At 46.7% G+C, this 18,178-nt stretch overlaps 1 protein-coding gene across 4 annotated transcripts; it reads left to right on the forward strand.

Moving 5' to 3' along the window:
* The first annotated feature begins 111 nt into the window (after positions 1 to 111).
* Positions 112 to 16,284, forward strand: LOC147221824 (natural resistance-associated macrophage protein 2-like). Of its 4 annotated transcripts, none has more exons than XM_086168886.1 (17): positions 112 to 561; positions 4,310 to 4,413; positions 5,387 to 5,526; positions 5,613 to 5,732; positions 6,783 to 6,902; positions 7,103 to 7,209; positions 7,307 to 7,377; positions 7,457 to 7,524; positions 7,636 to 7,791; positions 8,223 to 8,381; positions 8,461 to 8,544; positions 9,652 to 9,771; positions 9,858 to 10,007; positions 10,117 to 10,190; positions 10,426 to 10,579; positions 10,803 to 10,856; positions 14,090 to 16,284. In XM_086168886.1, the coding sequence occupies exons 2-17, from the start codon at positions 4,380 to 4,382 to the stop codon at positions 14,165 to 14,167; spliced, it is 1,689 nt and encodes a 562-aa protein (XP_086025012.1). In that variant the 5' UTR covers positions 112 to 561; positions 4,310 to 4,379; the 3' UTR covers positions 14,168 to 16,284. The 4 variants fall into 4 exon arrangements, with proteins under 4 accessions (XP_086025012.1, XP_086025010.1, XP_086025014.1 ...); XM_086168884.1 differs by having other exon boundaries at positions 113 to 561; positions 4,330 to 4,413; XM_086168887.1 differs by lacking the exon at positions 112 to 561 and adding an exon at positions 3,675 to 3,713.
* The last annotated feature ends 1,894 nt before the right edge of the window (positions 16,285 to 18,178 follow it).

Genomic DNA, 18,178 nt, shown 5'->3' on the forward strand with positions numbered 1-18,178 from the left:
ACATTTGTCGGTCTTTCTCTGACTTAAATCTAAAGCAGACGTGTAGTTGACTTGAAAATTGACTTGAAAAAAAAGTTTGTGATACTTTGCCGTTGTTCTATTGTTTTTTTTTTTACTTGTGTAAGCATCATTTCATCTACAATGTCCCACTCTTTTATGCCCATTTCTTAGAAGACTCGGAAAATCCTCACAACTGGTGTTCATACTCAGAAAACCGCTAATTAAATGTTTACGCATTGCATAAGTGAGACATGATCGGGGCATTTTGGTCCATTTTGTTTCGACTTCTTCTCTTCTTCTTGTCTCGTGACCTGTCAGGCGGAGGCGGGCCAATGGGCACCCGGATTTCGCTCAACTGGCCAATCAGCGCACGTCGAGTTACTTACGCATGCGCTCTGGGGATCGAATTCAGTTGACACGAAAAGATGTGACTTTGCCGGAGTTTAGCTTGATAACGTGTTTGTCGCTCGTCCTTAATGTCGTCCCGTGGCGGTTGCAAAAAGTCCATCTTTATTTTAAAATCACGACACATTTTTTAACCCTCCTCTGACGCGTACGCAGGTAAGACAGCGTTAATATTTGACTTTTCGGGCATGTTATAATCAGAAAGCTAACACGTAGCATTAGCATTAAATTGATCGGAAGGAGTCTGCGGTACGAAGGTGTGATATTTTGGTGGGTCGAGGGACAAAGCGTGGGAGTGGGAGTGGGAATGGGAATGGGAATGGAAGTGGGAGTGGGAATGGGAGTGGGAGTGGGGGAGTCGAGGGATTGTCCTGCGTGGATCAACTGTGATCCTTGCAGAATCACTTGCGGACAGGTTGACCTGATCTCTGTTGACTGTCCTGGGCGCCCACTCTGCTGAGGTCGGTTGTGTTTCTTTCTAATACTTTTTGTCGTCGTGAATAAACAGTAGAAGTGATGACATTCACATATTTTTTCCCACTTTTATTCACTGAAAATATGCCCACAGTGCCGTTTCCCCAATTGGATTATCTCAAATCTAATCGTAACTAACATGTATTGTATTATAGAACAAACATTGATACGTTAGGTACATTTTGCATAGTTGATATTAGACCATCGTGGCAAAAATAGCTTTATCAGGTAAGTGAGCACAGAAAACAAAAACGTTTTCCGATATGTCATTTGTCAGATCATAAATTTCTATTACAGACAGCAATTGGTATGCTGGGGTTTCCTGTTAGAATGTTGACAAAATAACATGTTATGGTCATACTTATACATTAGGAATATTGCTTTGTATTTATATGTGGCGAGAAGAGGAGAAGCCATCTGATCGGTGTGTTTACTCATTTATTTCTCAACTCACTGGAGTTGGCCTACGTACTCACAGGAGACATAGAGCACTTGATTTAGAAAGAAAACTTAAAAATCACAATTTTACAAACACTTTATTAAATGAGTTTTACTTCGAATTGAAGGCTTTGACATTTACGTTTTATTTCGTCATAGAAGTTAACAAACATACAAACAAAAATCTCAAGTACCTGTGAGCATTTCTTTCTTCTGGCATTTTTTTTTTTTTTTTTTTGATTTTATGACATTTCCCAACAACATTGACACCTAGTACACATTAAGCTTGGTTTAAAATCTGCCTGGAAGCAAACCCTTTCACATTGTGAATGATGTTCATGTTGTTGATGGAACTATTGTAATTCCCTTGTGTGAAAGTAGATGGATTACTCATGTTCTCCTAAGTAGCAACATGCGCTGATAAAGCTGTGCTTGTATCAGCAGGATGTCTAGGTTTTTTGATAAGCCATGTGTCCGTACACAATGTTTTAGTTGTTTCATTTATGACCTTAGAAGTCAGAATCAGAAAGAACTTTAATAATCACATTTTTTCATTGTTCACAACTTGTCGTGTTTGAAATGTCTCCACCGCGGGACAATTAAAGGCATATTATTTCGTATAATATGATAATTGTTATATGGCAGGACAGGATATTTGTGTTAACTTTGTTATTACTGTTTTTGGTGCACGTAATTATAACCCCGGGTTTATGGTGTTAGACAGAAAAAAGATGATGTCTGTTTTGGGAGTTGTCACAGTTGTAAAGATCGTAAAAGCTGCTCATCAGAGATAAGGTTTCATCAGTCTTTGTTGAAGCCAGGCCCAAGGAGGACTTTACTGTTGTTCCAACGACAACAAATCCCACCTCATTATGTTTGGCAGATCGGTGAATCAAAAAGTTAAAGCCGTAATCAATATTTCTTAATGAACATAAATCCTATCTGGATTGTTATCATTGTTGGAAATAATAATAGCCAAAAAATAAGATATTCTGACAAGAATATAAGCGATGTTCCGGGTCAAAGTAAAAAAAGTGGACATTTCTGTTTCAATAGATCATGATAATGAGGAGTGCCGTATTTTCTCCCAGAGATGAGGTGAATATCACCAATATTTTCAGCGCTTTTTACCTGCTGAAAACAAACAAGTGGCACCTGGAAGGGGTGGTTCATTGTGTCCAAGCCAAAACTAAAACCAAATCCTGCTGACATAACATGTAAAGATAGATTAGATAATCAGACTTTATTGATCCCCATAGGGGAAATTTAATTTTGAGCCACGGCACGTTTTACACGAGAAAAATCACACGGCACTTCCAAATATGCATAGGTTAATTCACTACCTGTTGCCATCTACTGGAAGAGCATTTCATCGTTCTGCCTGTCGCTGCATGCCTCCCACATAGATAGACATTCAAAGACACATCATTTGCCTTGAAAAATACTTTTTGGGCCAATCGGGTGAAAGCGGGCATTTTTCCACAGCACAGCTGATCTCTCACGGCACACTAATATGCTGCGGCACAGTGGTTGGGGAACATCGGATTGGCTGATTATTAAGCACACATCTCTGGTGTGCAAGGTAGCTGCTACGACTCACATAGTCTGTCAATATAAAAAAATGTAAAGATACATTTTTTTTTAATTTTCTAGAGTTCATGCATGGCATGTAAATTACACATGGGAAAATGTGGTTGCTGACAAATCCTAAAATGCTCATCTTGATGAAAATTTAGGGGGCATTTGGTCAAAAATTGTATCAGACACTGACGGAAATATTGCCATGATGTGAAACAAGTGGTTACCTGTCCATACTAATGACAGGTCAAGTCCTGATGACCTGATTATTATTGTTTGTTTTTTTTAACTTTTCTGCCAGACACTTTGCAACCGAAATGGACAAGGTGACTTCTAACACTGAGCACCCCAGCCCACGTTCAACTTTTGCGAAATCGGCTTGATCTTCTGCCACATGATTCCATTGTCATGTGTTTGCGCTCATCATCATTTTCACATCGAGCCCTGGAAAGGCCCTAATGGGTATTTTGCAAAGTTGTGGTTTTGGATATCCTGGCAAGTTAAAAAAAAAAAGAAAAAAGTAAGCCACTCCCTGGGAGCAGAACGTCAACAAAGGCTTCCTATTGCTCAGTCATACACTTCGTAGAAACTGGAATAGTTTTCTATTGCAAAGGACTGGGAACAAAGCTGACTCCAGGACGCTCTCAGCCAAAGCAAACACTAACACTTTATGCTCAGAAAACCTTTTTTTTTTATTAAGTCCTGTTTACGAGCATTCATAAGCGCATGTTGATGGACTTGGACCATGATGGAGCTTCATGCACCGAGTCCAATGTAGTGAGGAGATCTTTGTATGGTACCGCCTTCTAATCTTTCAGGTATCCTTATGTTGCCCAATTGACCAGAATGATTCTTTTCATAATTCCAAAAGCATTTTCTCAAGTGACTTTTTATTTCACTTACCCAGCCCGACGGTGGCTTGTTTTATTCTCATGCCAGCTTTTTAGGCCTCATGTTGACATTTCCAAGTGAAAAGCCCCTGAAATACAAATTCAACACTCGGAATCAGCCCATGAGGCTCAGTCTGTTTATTTTGTCACAAAATATCGTGAGAAAAGACCACAGGTGGACATGAAGCTGCTTATCTGTCAAACATTCAATTACTGCTGAACCTCTGAAAGTGAGGAACCGGTTGATGTGACCCACTGGCTAAAGGTCCTGAATGAAAAGTAAAGGTCTGCACTTCAGCTGCATTCCATGTAGTTTCTTGAGAGGGAAATCCATAAAATGTATCTCCAGGGTCATGCTGAACGTTGGAACATCTAATCAGACACAAGCAAACCCGCATACTAGAGTATTTGCAGTTCCTTGATGGGACGTTCCTTGGGTTTCTGTCTTTTTTTTTAATAATAATGATTTGATTTGAATGAGCGCAGGAACCCGAGATGATTGGCCAATTTTATGCATTTTTCAGTTTCTGCTTCCTTTCTAAAGGAGACCGGCATCCATCCCAGAAAGTCCCGGGGATCCGTGAGCCCGCCCTCATGAAGGCCCAGCAGGACAGCAATCTCCTGGAAGGTAACCCACACCGGCCCGGAGCGTGACCTTCGCTCAGGGTGCACGCTGTCAGGAGCGCTTGAAACAATCTTTTCCTTGGTTCACGTGACCGCGGCAGCCCGAGCCTCACTTTGGAGTGCAGTTTGAGAAATTCACTCAGGTTACGTTCCTGTATTGGTGATGATTCGTTCATTCCTCTGCTTTAATAGTTGTCAATGCTTCATTAAGAAGCATTTATAAGTGGAGGTTTCTTTTAATGTTTGATTTTCTTCTGTAACACTCAACATTGACTGCCCTTTCAAAAAAAAACACCTGGGATTTCAATCATCGGCCATTACACATGCACAGCCTGGCAGATAGTGAAATAAACATACCTGACTTTAAGTGCAACAGAACAGAACCAGAAAAAGCAGTATCACAATGGATTTGTGTTGAAGCTATGATTCACACGGAAGTCTTCCACTCCGAAGTTAAAATGTGCACCCTTTTTGTCTAAAAACTAATGTTTGATGGCCAAAGTCAGTTTCAGACTTCAGACAGTCTGTCTGTCTGTTTGTCTGTCGAGAAAGTGAATAAAGCCATTTTTGGTAGCAGTGATAGAGGAAGTGGGTTGTCACTATTGAGAATGACGTCAGTTTTGGCAACATGAACTCACAGTGTTACAACATTTGTGTTAAAGAAAAAAATAACCCAACAAACTGGGGTTGGCGCAGAGTCATCAGTCTGTAAGGGGAAAGTGCACTTTAACTCGCTTTGGGTTCCAAAGTGCTCTTTCCCCGAATGGACTGATGAGTCGCTGAGTTTTTTTTCCCCCATGTATCTCTAACTCGCTTCAGGTTCCAGAGATACATGGAGGGGAAAAAAAACCTCAGAGTCTTCATCGTCTTTTCCTTTTGGCTTTTCCTCAAATCCGGCTCCTCCATCCGAGCCCGTTGTCTGCATCCCTGCTCTCACAGCGACTCACCTCAGGAGCTCTTCTCTCCCATCTTTCCAGAGGACTCCCCTCCTAAAGATGAGGTCATTCAGAGCAACCAGTACAGCTCCATCTCCCCGCCCTCCTCTCCGGTGGCTCCGGACGAACCCTTCTCCACCTACTTTGAGGAGAGGGTGCCCATCCCGGAGAACATCGACCAGGTGCCGGACACACGCAAGAAGGCCTTTTATTGTAGCGAGGAATTTCCCCCAAAGTCTTGAGTTTTGACAGACTTTCTTGTTTGTAGCCTTTTAGTTTCCGTAAACTTTGGGCCTTCACGGGACCGGGGTTCTTGATGAGCATCGCTTACTTGGATCCAGGGAACATCGAGTCAGACCTGCAGTCGGGAGCTGTTGCTGGCTTCAAGGTAATAAAAATGAAAGCGAAGATCAGGAAGTGGCTGTCACAACCGAATAAATCATCCAGAAGCCAAATAGCACTATAGCTTTTGTACTTTTTTTTTTTGATACAACAACCTTGCTGTATAAAGGGTCCTTTTTCCCCAGATACATCTTTTTGCCAAGAAGGAAAAACGCTTTTGTAATAAGCGCAGTTTATTCAAAACAAAGGACAATATTCAAATAATGGCTGCCGAATTGAACCTGATGTTTCACTTTTTTGGTGTTTACAGAAAAGTATAAGTTTCCTCGTCCTGCTCGACACACACATGTTTCTATTGTTACATTACATTACATTACATTACATTGCATTTGGCAGACGCTTTTATCCAAAGCGACTTACAATAGAGGACATAAGGACTGCAAATACACTTGCAAATACAAGATGCACAGGAAATATACAGAACAGTAAGCTGGGGTTAGTGAGTTGTTTTTTTTTTTTTTGACAAAGACATACACACACACACACACACACACTGCATAGCCTAACTTGGTGCCTAACCTGCTCTTGGGCAGCTCAAGCATCAGGGCAGTAAATAGTCCTGAAAGAGAAAAGTTTTTACCTGTTTCTTGAAGGTTGAGAGAGATGATGCTCGTCTGGTTGCTTCCGAAAGTTTGTTCCACCACTGAGGTAGTAGAACTGAGAACAGTTTTGCCTGAGATCGCTTAGAGCGAGCAGAAGGTACTGCTAGTAGGTTTGTATCAGAGGATCGCAGCTCTCTGCCGGGAACATAAGGTCTTATCATTTGGTTCAGATATGCTGGACCTGTTCCTGAGGTGGTTTTGAAGGCCAGGGTCAGGACCTTGTGCTTGATCCTGGAAGCTACTGGATGAACAGAGGTGTAACATGAGCCCTTCTGGGTTGAGTGAATACCAACCGTGCCGCAGCATTCTGTACCATCTGCAGAGGTTTTATTGCACGAGCAGGTCGTCCAGCGAGGAGGGAATTGCAGTAGTCCAGGCGGGAGATGACCATGGCCTGAACCATGGCCTTGTTCTGTGTTTTGGTGTCCCCCCAGCTTCTGTGGGTGCTCCTGCTCGCCACCATCATCGGACTCCTGCTGCAGAGGTTAGCGGCACGGCTGGGCGTGGTCACGGGAATGCACCTGGCCGAGGTCTGCAACCGGCAGTATCCCGCGGTGAGCCACCACCCGCTCCGACGAGTCGGCGTGCCAACGTCAGACGTTTATCTTAGGTTATTTGTGTAAATCCGGTCATTCCCAGAATGCAATGTCTTATTCCTGAAGAAGTCGCCATCAGAAATGTGTCAGACTCAGTCACACGGTCTGCCAAATATGTCATTTTCATCATCATATTTGTGACGGCTCTCTCCGTCCAGGTGCCACGTATCTTCCTTTGGCTGATGGTGGAGCTGGCGATTATCGGCTCCGACATGCAGGAGGTCATCGGCTGCGCCATCGCTTTCAACCTTCTCTCCGTGGGCAGGTGCCGTCGTCGCCGCCCGCTTCCGAGCTCAATGATCCAAAGGCTACGCGTCTTTCTTGTCGGCTCCCGGCAACTTGTCCTTGTGCCTCCCCTGCAGGATACCGCTGTGGGCCGGAGTCCTCATTACCATCACCGACACCTTCGTCTTCCTCTTTTTAGACAAATACGGTACGCGGTTATCGTCTTCAGATGAAATCATCGCATGCACCGTCTCCCCGTGTCGACGTCCTCTGCTATCACCTTGCAGGTTTGAGGAAACTGGAGGCTTTCTTCGGCTTTCTCATCACTGTAATGGCTGTCAGTTTTGGCTACGAGGTAACTTTCCTCTTACTCTGTGGTTTTTTGACATTGAGGCATTTTTTAGATGCTCGCGCTGCCTCCTGACGTGTGTGTGTGTGTGTGTGTGTGTGTGTTCGTTTTCACTAGTACGTTCTGGTAAAGCCAAACCAAGTCCAGGTGCTGACAGGGATGTTCGTGCCGTACTGCGCCGGCTGTGGGCCGATGCAGCTGGAGCAGGCGGTCGGAATCGTAGGCGCCGTCATCATGCCTCACAACATCTACCTGCACTCTGCCCTTGTCAAGGTGAGGAACGAAGCCGTGGTGAATGGCCGATAAGTGACATTGAACATTAGGATTTACACAAATAGCGCCTGAACCAAACAAATGTACCTCCACAGAACACAAAATCAACATTCTAATATCCAAATGTCGAATTTAGAGGAAAGGCAACCTGAAAGAGATGTGGTACCTGTGGGGAGGTGTGATGTTTCCAATGTTTTCTACTGTAATCATGTTGAAACAAAGACCAATGAGGCACTAGCCTAAGGAGGTGAGGTCCAGCCACAGTGTTCCTGCCGGACCCGTGAACTTACACGACCACACTCGTGTCATTTCGCCACCTTTCCAGGCCGATGTCTCCGCCGCGGCACGACGTAACCGTCCACCTAAAAATGATGACGCGTATTTTGTGGTTTTGATGAATATGTCCCTCCGTTCCTTCCCCCGTTCCCCAGTCTCGGGAGATCGATCGAAGAAATAAGAAGGAAGTAAAGGAGGCCAACAAGTACTTCTTCATTGAGTCGACGATCGCGCTTTTCGTCTCCTTTCTCATCAACGTGTTTGTTGTGGCGGTCTTCGCCCAAGCCTTCTACAACAAAACCAACATGGATGTGGTGAGTGCAAATCAGCAGTTTAAAGGAAAATGCGGCCGTCGTCGTCGTGCCCAAACTGAAATGCGTCGTTTTTGCGCAGATCGCCGAATGCAACAAATCACACATCCCTCAGGATCTCTTCCCCGCCAACAACCAAACCCTGGAGGTGGACATCTACAAAGGGGTATATCTGCTCATCGTTACACCACCACGCTTCATGACAGGTTCCGACATGGAATCCTTTCTGTTTGGCACATGGGTCAGGAGTACGGGGAGAGTCATTTTCTGCTCATGGGATCAGAGGGTGGTCGGTGGGAGTGCGCAGCAGAGGGTCTCTGCACGAGACGTCAATAGACGCGGTCGAAGTTGAGGGAAACGCCGTCAAACGCTGGATGATGATCCCTGGCAGCAGAGACGGCTACGTCAAAGGGCAGGCTCAGCATCTCTCTACATATACCTGCGTGTACCCCATCTGATGGAGTTTGGGGCCTCGAACCCCTCCATCCCGGCCTGCGGAGGGCACCCCACCTTCCTCCGGATGCAGATCATGGCCTTGGATTTTGAGGCGCTGAAGCAAAGAGGCAAACAGATGGAGCGAGTTTGTTAGTTCTTGCAGGAGGGGAAGCAGGCAGCAGCGTGCTCAAGGCCATCTGCAGAGGACTCAGCACAACAAATGGAACCGGCGGGTTTTTAGAGATACTCACACACTTTGGGATAAGGAGCTATCAGGAAACCATTGCACATATGATAATAAAATCTATTAACTGATCTTGGATCTTAGTGACAGGGGAATTAATATAAACCCATAAATACCTTCCTTGGGTTAGACTGAATACAAAGTGCATGTATGTTTCCATTACAGTCCTAGCAGGAGTGCTCTCTGCCCTCTCCCACACACACACACAGGCTTTGCTATCTGAGTGTGTGTCGTGTGCAGACAGCAGTCAGGACCTCCACCGCCCACAGCCTAGTACCGAGGAGTAGCGTGGCTCGGGGGGGGGGCGGGGGTGGATGGCCGTCCTTGGGACTGAACTTTCCTCCAGTCCGTCCCCCATCCCCCAACCCTGGCGCCTCCTAGCGGCTGCCAGCTGCTCACGGGTCATCCAGGATGAGTTCAATGCAGAGAAATAATTTCCCGTGAGGAGCTAATAAAACTTCTGCCATGATAATCAGGTGACTTAAGGAGGAGAATAGGGGGTCTTGGATGTGTGTTGATCCTGACAGGACAGGTGCTGGTATTCAGAGCCTCTGTTTAAGTGTGTGTGTGTGTGTGTGTGTGTGTGTGTTTCAGGGAGTGGTCCTGGGATGTTTCTTCGGTCCTGCAGCGCTCTACATCTGGGCCGTTGGGATCCTGGCAGCCGGTCAAAGCTCCACCATGACAGGCACCTACTCCGGGCAATTTGTCATGGAGGTACGTGTGCATCCCGTGCTGCACGTTTGACTCTGGGAAAAAGACGCTTATGAACAGAAACGCTCACGCTCTGACTCGTCCGTCAGGGTTTTCTGGACCTGCGGTGGTCTCGTTTTGCGCGGGTGCTGCTCACCCGCTCCATCGCCATCACGCCCACACTGCTGGTGGCCATTTTCCAGGACGTGCAGCATCTCACGGGCATGAACGACTTCCTCAACGTGCTGCAGAGCCTGCAGGTGAGGCCAAATCGACGGAAACCGTCAAACGTCGTTCGCAACGATGCCATTTTCTCTGTGTCGCGAACGCTTCCGAGAGCCCGGTCCAATTCTCCTTCCGCTCCCACAGCTTCCGTTCGCTCTGATCCCGATCCTGACCTTCACCAGTCTTCCATCCATAATGAACGACTTTGCAAACAGCCTGTAAGTGAATAGCCAACGTCTTTCTCAGTAGTCTGAGGTAATGTTGATTTATTTATTTTTTCCTAACTAAGCCGCAGGATGTACTTGCCGGGTCTTTGTGAGACGTATGCTGTTTTGCCCCCCAAAAAATCCAACACAAATGCTGTTTCTGGCTAAGTTTTGAAAGCGAGGGATTTAGCTGCTTGTGAGAGGCGAGGATTTAATCTCCGTGGGCCCGTCTACCCTTTCTCATCAGAGTGTGGAAGATTTCCGGAAGCGTCCTCATCTTGGTGGTTTGCGCCATCAACATTTACTTTGTGGTGGTTTACGTGGCGATGCTGAACAGCGTGGCGCTCTACGTGGTGGCCGCCGCCCTCTCCGTGGTCTACCTGTGCTTCGTGGTCTACCTGGTGAGTCGGCCCGCCGCGACACACACACACACACACACACGCTCAGACGCCCTCGTTTCCTACAGTCTGTTTATCAATGGATTCTTGTGAAAAACGTTTGGGTTTCGTGTCCAAACTTGACCGCCAAAACACATGGCAGCTGGAGCGCTTTTCTAATATTGACCCCTGGATTCCCCGCACGTTGAGGATGTCTGTAAAGCGCCATCTTGTCGTGTCTCCGCAGGCGTGGCACTGTCTGATTGCCCTCGGCGTCTCCTGCCTGGACTTTGGCAGCAGGGTAAGCGATCGACCCGCTGTGTTGGTAGAGGAGCGGTCTGAGCGCGACTCCTAGAGCCGAGCGGGACAGTAACCACCGGCATTCTTCTGTCCGAGGCCCCCGAAGGCCCCGGGGACTTTGGATGGTATATGTGGGTGTTGCGATGGTGTGTGTCTATATCCAGCAGGGCTGGATCTAAACACAAGGTGACCTGACCGCCACAAACAAACCACACTGATCCCAAACCAGCAGCGTTTTATGTGCCACAGTGTGGTTCTTCAGCCAGCAAAACACTACTGCTTGAAACCGGTTAGGTCTGGTTTCGAATACTATTGCCAGATTTAACACAAAAAAACGGTGTTTTCCCTCTTCCGGGTTTTTTTTCTCCAATAGAAGTTGTTTTCTAGGCTTTAAAATGAAGGCCTGGAGAGCTCCACGCTGCCGGGACAGAGTACAAACACTGCAGCTATTTCAAGCCACCATTTTACACTTTACCCACAACGTGGTGGAAGGTTGGAGTGAAAGTAGTACCCGCCGTGTTTGACTGCATTTTCTCTGAGCGAGAACCAAGCGCCAGCGACACTGCGCAGACATACAGCATTGGGAAAACATCAGCCGGAGCACACCATCAAGGCTCATGCAGGCTGTACATACTTCTGAGTCAGTCCATATTTGCATTACGGTCACTGTATTTGGCCATTTTTTAAAGATTTACAAAAAACAGGCCACGTCACAAAAAACACTCAGCATTTCAACATATTTAATACATTTAGTGAGACTTTTTTTATAAATCAGCTGCATCGTCCTTTTTATTCTGCCGCTCATTGTTACCGCTTTGATTTCTTTTTTTAGTTGACATTAGCATGCCTGAATGTCCACAGAAATGACAGTTTTTATGTTTTTTCATGAACGTAGAATGTCCGTGTAATCATGGGGGAAATCTGACCGCTGTGCCGCATGACTGGGGAAGGTTTTGCTTCCAGCCTGGACCAGGCGAGGAGCCTGTTTATCATCTTGTGCACACGTGCACACAACCCCACTTTTTTTGCCTTCCGCACGTCCAAACCCAAACCGTAACCAGATTTGCGCGGGGGGGCTAATATGTGTAAAATGTGACCGTTTTCTTTTTTGTATTAATGCCTTGATAAATGTGTCCGTGTTTTTTTTTCTCATTTGTTTATTTTTAACCTGGATTACGACAGCGTGACTTATGAGTTGCACTCCTCCGATACGTGCGGTCGGAAGAACCCCGATTCAGCAGTGATTCCCAGCTTGCAGAGAAAACGGGTCAGAAAGTCGCACCAAGTGTGGGTTTTCTGACCGGAAGCCGGGTCTGTCTGAGCCAGATCTGTTCCAGAGTTCCTCCAGAGCCACCGCTCTGTCGTGTTCAAGGCTGCAAATGCGGGCTAGAAGAGGCGGGCTTGGAAGGGTTAGGAGTAAATTCAAATCCTCCTCTTCTCTCTGACTGATCTTCTGAGCGTTGAGTGTTTTTGTGCGTCGCTCTGGTGAGGCGCCGCTCGACGGGCCACCGCGTACCTTTTAAGCAAACACAAAGTATTTTGCCTTTTGTTTCTGTGGATAGTTCAGGCGTCGATGAATCCCAGGTCATTTATACTGTTAAGCACCAGGGCGCCGCCGTTTACTTGGCGTTTCCACGCAACCGAGGTTTCATCTGTTCGGCCCCTTTTTTAAAAGGCCACAAAGGACGAAGGCCGGAAACAGGAACGCTGACACCGTGAATTCTTTTAACACGTTACATTAAATCAGTTTGACTAAACCAGTATCAACATCATTCTTTTAACTCTTTTTAATGACGTCGTCACACTATTGTTAAAGGGAACATGTTCCGGCGGCTGCGTTTGCCTCTCACACACACACACACACACACAAACACACTGCTGTTTGACAGCGTCGGCAGCGCTTTACTCGTCCACTTGTTTTTTCGGGTTCTAGGAGGCAGGGGTGGATTTGTAGTGTATTAAAAATAAGTATGTAACAAATGACACATTTTATCTACCGCAGGACAACCTTGTTTGCACTGAAGGTAAAATGTTTCCTTGCTGCTTTTCTTTGTAAGTCTCTGCCATTTTTGCTACTGGAAGAAACACACTGTATGTCTAAAATAAACGGGATGTAATTGATACGTAGACGTTTGTGGGTGTCGTCTGTGAACGTCCGAAGGGCTCGCCGTCCACGGCGTTGCGTTGCGTATATAACGGATCCGGTCATAAAACTCGGTGGATATTCTGGCGTTGTGAGCGCGGCTGATGTTTGAGCCGCAGGATCGGGGTTTGGCGGCAGAGCTCCTTCCACGCAGGACGCTGCCCGCGAGGTCAGGTCTGAAAGGAAGTTGCATCAGTGTTACACGGGAGTAGGACGAGAAAGAAATGGCCGTCGCCGGACAGTAAATGTCACACGGGCGTCGGCACGCCTTCTGGGTATTTGAATCGAAGGGACCCGCGGGCGACCGAACCCCCGACCGGGAGCCGACGGAGACAAGGGTCGGAACGTGATCTCATCTCAAACATCTCACAGATGAAGTAGATGGTGATATTTCCACCTCGTCGTCCGCGATGCCTTACGGGCTCCAAAGCTTCTCCGAATGTCCCTCAGCTCCCGTGCAGCCTCCTCGGTATGAGTTGGTGTGTTTGGCCCGTGGGAGTCGTGTCGGACGTGCCGGACGTGGAGGACCTGTGAGGTTTTCTGCCCGTCGTCCTGTAGCGCCGCACATGTTCTTTTTCAGAGCCGTCTGGGATTTATTGACCAAAATAGAGTTTGGAAAATAAGACTTTGACCCAAGGTGAGCAACCTTGTTTTGTCTGTAACCCGCCTTCCCCGGTCAGTGTGTCTGAGCGTCCGACCGGGCTCCCGATCGGCACGTCGTCGTCGTGATTGACCTTCTTGTCTTCTGCACACTGGGGGCCGCTGACATCCTGTGAAGCTGCAGTCTCCAGGCCTACCATCCCTTAAAAAAGAAAGGCAAAAAGAAAAAAGAGCTGAGCTGCAGCTGCACAGATGCATTCGTAAAATCGATTTAACACCGCTGGTGTGTGTGTGTTTGTGTGTGTGTGTGTGTGTGTGTGTGTGTTTATGCCATGCAATGTAAACCTGTAAATGTTTTCTCCTTTCCTCTCTTGATTAACACCTGGAAGTCCTTTGTTCACCCCTTGAATCCCCTGCGTCTTCCATTCTGGTGTTGAAGCGCCGTCTGCCGTCACTGATCCCGCCTCCGTCTCGCTCCCTCTTCTCCTCAGATGCTCACGGGGCCGTCACGCCACACTGATATTTACTTACTGAATGACATGGACTCTGATACTTTGGTGGAGCGATAGAGACGACGGGCGGACGCCGGACCTTCGCATCTCGGCCTCGGCGGCGCTCTTACAAGTGTCCTTAGTCCCGGCGAGCGACGAGGGACGGCCTCGCCCAGCGACGCGGTTCCATTCAAACGCCTCCGGTGGAAAGAGGGCGGATGGAAACAGCGGTTTTGTCGTCGTCGTTTTGGTGAATTTATCAGACGACACCTCGCGGAGTGTCGTATCGATCCGTGTCGGCCAGTAGGACAAGATTTTATATTTTTTTAAAAGATTTGGATCCGTTTGTTTTTGTTATGAATTGGCAACAGGCCCCCAGCTGGAGATCAGATGCTGATATTTGGGTGAATGTAGGTTGCGATATCAAAACAAGCATTTGCCACCGCTGACCGTTTTGATGTCGGTATCGTCTTCCAAAATGACAGATTTGACCGTCTTTCCACGTCAATGTTATTCTTCTGAATCCCTGAATCGGCTTCTCCAGGCCCGCCTATCCCCGTGGCGCTCTGGCCTCCCGTAGAGGCGCCGGGGTCGCGGCCGAGCGGGTTCTCCGTGTGGACCGTGCACGTTCTCCCCGTGCTTGCGCGGGTTCTCCGTCGTCTTCCCACAGTCCAGAAACAGTCGTCTGTCTCTGGACTGGAACCTTATCTACGGAGAAAAACAATCATCTAGATCTGAGACCTGACGAATGGGGGAAAAAATTAACACGAAGTATTGATTTGCAAATTTCATACTCCGAATAACAGTATTTGAATTGTTCCCGATGCAGTGAGCTCCAGGCTATAAACATTTCCATCTTGTGTTTTTAAAAAAAAAACACTTAGAAAAAGGAATTTGAGATTTCTGGGCGTCTCCAGTGAGACATGATGGAAAGTTCAAACCCAAATCCTCCCACTGGAAAGCGGTACCACCGATATATTTGCCCCCAAAAAATCCTCTTTTAAATTCTAATCTTCGATGTGTTTACGGAGAACTTTCCACGGAAGCGCTGCTCTTATGCTGCACATGTAAACGCCAGTGTTATTTATATCTGGATGAACAAACCGGAAAAAGTCCTGAATTGTACGCCTGTGCCCCCGCACCTACTTATCTTTTTCTAACTGATTTGTAGAATGGCAGTTTTATGTCATTTGTTGTGATTTTCTACACAAATGCAATATATATTTTTAAAAGTGGGAGTCCGGTCTGTGTGCCCTTTTAATTGTGACTTTTTCAAACTTGTGTATTCACGTATCCGAGTATCTGTATTTATACATAGACTTGTGTCATTGATGCCAGGGAGTCGCTGCAAACGGCGTAGCACATCGGATTACTATAATTTGGGATAGTTTGTCTTATATTTTCTATGGAACTCTTATTTATGTTTAGTTTATATATGTATTTCTCAGTAACCTTTGCTTTTGTATTTTCTGCCAAGCTGCAAGCTTTTCTGAGCAAACCTGGGGTGAAACCTCAGCAGTGCGGGGCAGTGCGGGGCAGACGGGAAGGAAAAGAGGCCGCGGATGCAGCCGCGGGTCCTGCGTTCAAAAATCCGGTTCCTCTTTTTGGATCCGAACTCCTTTAAATCTGGAGGGACCGCGAAGAGCGTGACGGCGAAGTGCTAAGATGAGAGACTCGAGCCTCGTCTTCCAGGCCGAAAACGGCGTTCTGTGGACAAAAAAGCTTTTCTGTCTACCTGACAACCTCAGTGCCTCCTGGACTGACCGCCGTGCCTCATTTGGAACCACGTTTTCCCAAATATGTCCGTCACAAGCAGCTATTGTGCGGGTTTGTTCTGGGAAAAACAAAATAATGCCGCTGTGTGGGGGTTGTTTTTTAAATTGTAATGTGTTATGTATTTCTTTCCCGTGTTCTGCACTCGACGTCCCGCCGAGACGTGTCTTCTGGGTGTTTTCGACCAAAGAAAAGCACTTCAGCACAAAACAAACAGGCCAAGGTGATGTTTAAGAGGATGTCAGCCGTGTGATAAGCTGCTTGTATCTTCTCTATTTATTTTTATTATTTCAAAAAGCCAGCACAAAAGGAATGAACGCCACAGTTTTACCTGGTCTGTTATGCAACGTTCTGCGAACGTTTGTCGCCACGAGACACTTGCCTTCTGTCGAGACAATTAAAAACCACATGGGCCACCTCAAGTCGCTGCATCCTGCTTCCTGTTTTCTCTAAAAAAAAAAGGCACTTCTTTCTATAATCAAAGAGACGCGCTCTCTGAAATAAAGCATGGAAAGGAAGAATATTGAACCCGTCCCCGCGTACAGACCCTGCCTCGCTCTTTTACCTGGATGACACGAGAACTCGTCTCCGCAGAACAAACGGACTCTTCTCCCGTCCCAAACACCAGAGAAAGCTAAACCACATAGAATAGAATTTGATTGAAATGGGGACGATACACTTGGTTTGATTACAAAGAATCCACGTCCTGCGAGAGAGTTGATAGCTATGGCTAATTTTCTTCTCTTGTCCCTAGTTGGGCATTTACTTGAGTTAACATGAACGTCACCGTCCATGCGTCCATCTTGGGCCGCTCGGCCAGCGTGGAGCCCCTCTGGGACGGTCCAGGTCCTCACCCTGTCTCTAAGGGGGACCCCAGACACCCTGGGGAGGAAACCCATTTCATCCACTTGTATCTGAATTGGTTCTTCCCCATGAACCCCATGAACCCCATGAACCCCTATAAATATAGGGCTTCTAAGATGTCGTCATATGGGGATGAGACATGGATGGTGCACTGAGCTGCCCGGAGAATCAACCGGGTTCTTCTTTCAGCCCGCGTTTTGAACGCGAGTTAATGAGCTCCCTGCTCTTGACTTGAAAAAAGATAAAGAATACTTTAAAACAGATTATTTTCCATCGGCTTAGTCTTTTTAAGTTAACTTTATGGCTGATGCAAGAAAGCGAGACTGTGGCATCGGGTTTTATTGGTTTCACGCCAGCGACAGATGGCGAGCCCGGCCCAGTGAAGACTGAGGATGGTCAGGAGAGCGGCAGGTTCAACCGTCCGGTTTCCTCAGACGAGCCCTATATTGGGTCACTTCCACAGCAGATAAGATGCCAAATACTGGATAATAAGCATTTTTTTGAGAGAGAAACTGTTTGGACGGGGAGCCCTTTAGGACACAAGACAAAATGTAAATAATCAACATGTTAATACTACACCCTACAAGACAAATATATATATTTACACCGTTGTGAGGATGAACCTGTAGATAATAAAACACACTAAAACTACATTACATGGTAGATGAAAATACATACAAGTCCTGCACTGCCCATCAACCACAACACCCTGCAAGGAAAACTCCACTTCTATCCAGACATGAGGAGTGTATCACTGGTACAGCTCTGCGTCTCTTTCAGCCAACGCTTGTTGCAAATAGTTTTATATCTGCAATCGATTACATTTCAGTCACGGCCCCGGCGGCAAGCATTCGGAGACGGCGGCGAGGAAAAAGCCAGACACCTTGGACAGATTGATCTCAGGCGGCGGTCAAAAGAGAGGAGGATGGAGATAGAAAACAAAGAGTGTGATACAGACATGGATGGGATGAAGGTTCGGGAGGGACGGACACAAACATGTTCATACTGATAACAACAGCTGTGCTAACGGCTGGCCGGTTCTGGTGCTACGATGTTCCTGAAAGAAGTAATGAGGTGAGGTAACCGGACGCACAGCCAAATCAAACATGGACGCCTGTGAAACCCAGTACTTAGACTGTACGCTAAGATGGTCCACAGTTTGATGCCTTTCACGCCGGTCAGGAGGGACGGGGGTCCAAGAGGGGTGATTGATTGATTGATTGATTGATTAGCATTACATTCACCTGTTGGCTGCAGCAGCTGCGCGGAGAGAGGACGAGTGGGGAGAACCTCATTGTTGTTTATCACGATCAAATTGCAAAGAAAGAAAAATTAATAAGGACAACGCAACAAATAATGAGGACAGGATTGGACGTGCAAAAGATGCGGTTCGGAGTGCAAGTCGAAGAAGTGCCTCTTGACATCCGGACAGCGGAGCTCAGCATGGAGTGT

This window comes from Fistularia commersonii, chromosome 21 (genome assembly GCF_037954325.1).
Source record: "Fistularia commersonii isolate RoL2024-O1a breed Wild chromosome 21, RoL_Fcom_v1.0, whole genome shotgun sequence".
In the NCBI taxonomy this organism is placed as follows: domain Eukaryota; kingdom Metazoa; phylum Chordata; class Actinopteri; order Syngnathiformes; family Fistulariidae; genus Fistularia; species Fistularia commersonii.

Excerpts from the sequence above, each read along its gene's own strand:
- LOC147221824 (XM_086168886.1), top strand. The coding sequence starts at position 4,380 with ATGAAGGCCCAGCAGGACAGCAATCTCCTGGAAG. Across the intron at positions 6,903-7,102 it reads GCAACCGGCAGTATCCCGCG|GTGCCACGTATCTTCCTTTG; the intron begins GTGAGCCACCAC and ends CTCTCCGTCCAG. Across the intron at positions 9,772-9,857 it reads CCGGGCAATTTGTCATGGAG|GGTTTTCTGGACCTGCGGTG; the intron begins GTACGTGTGCAT and ends CTCGTCCGTCAG.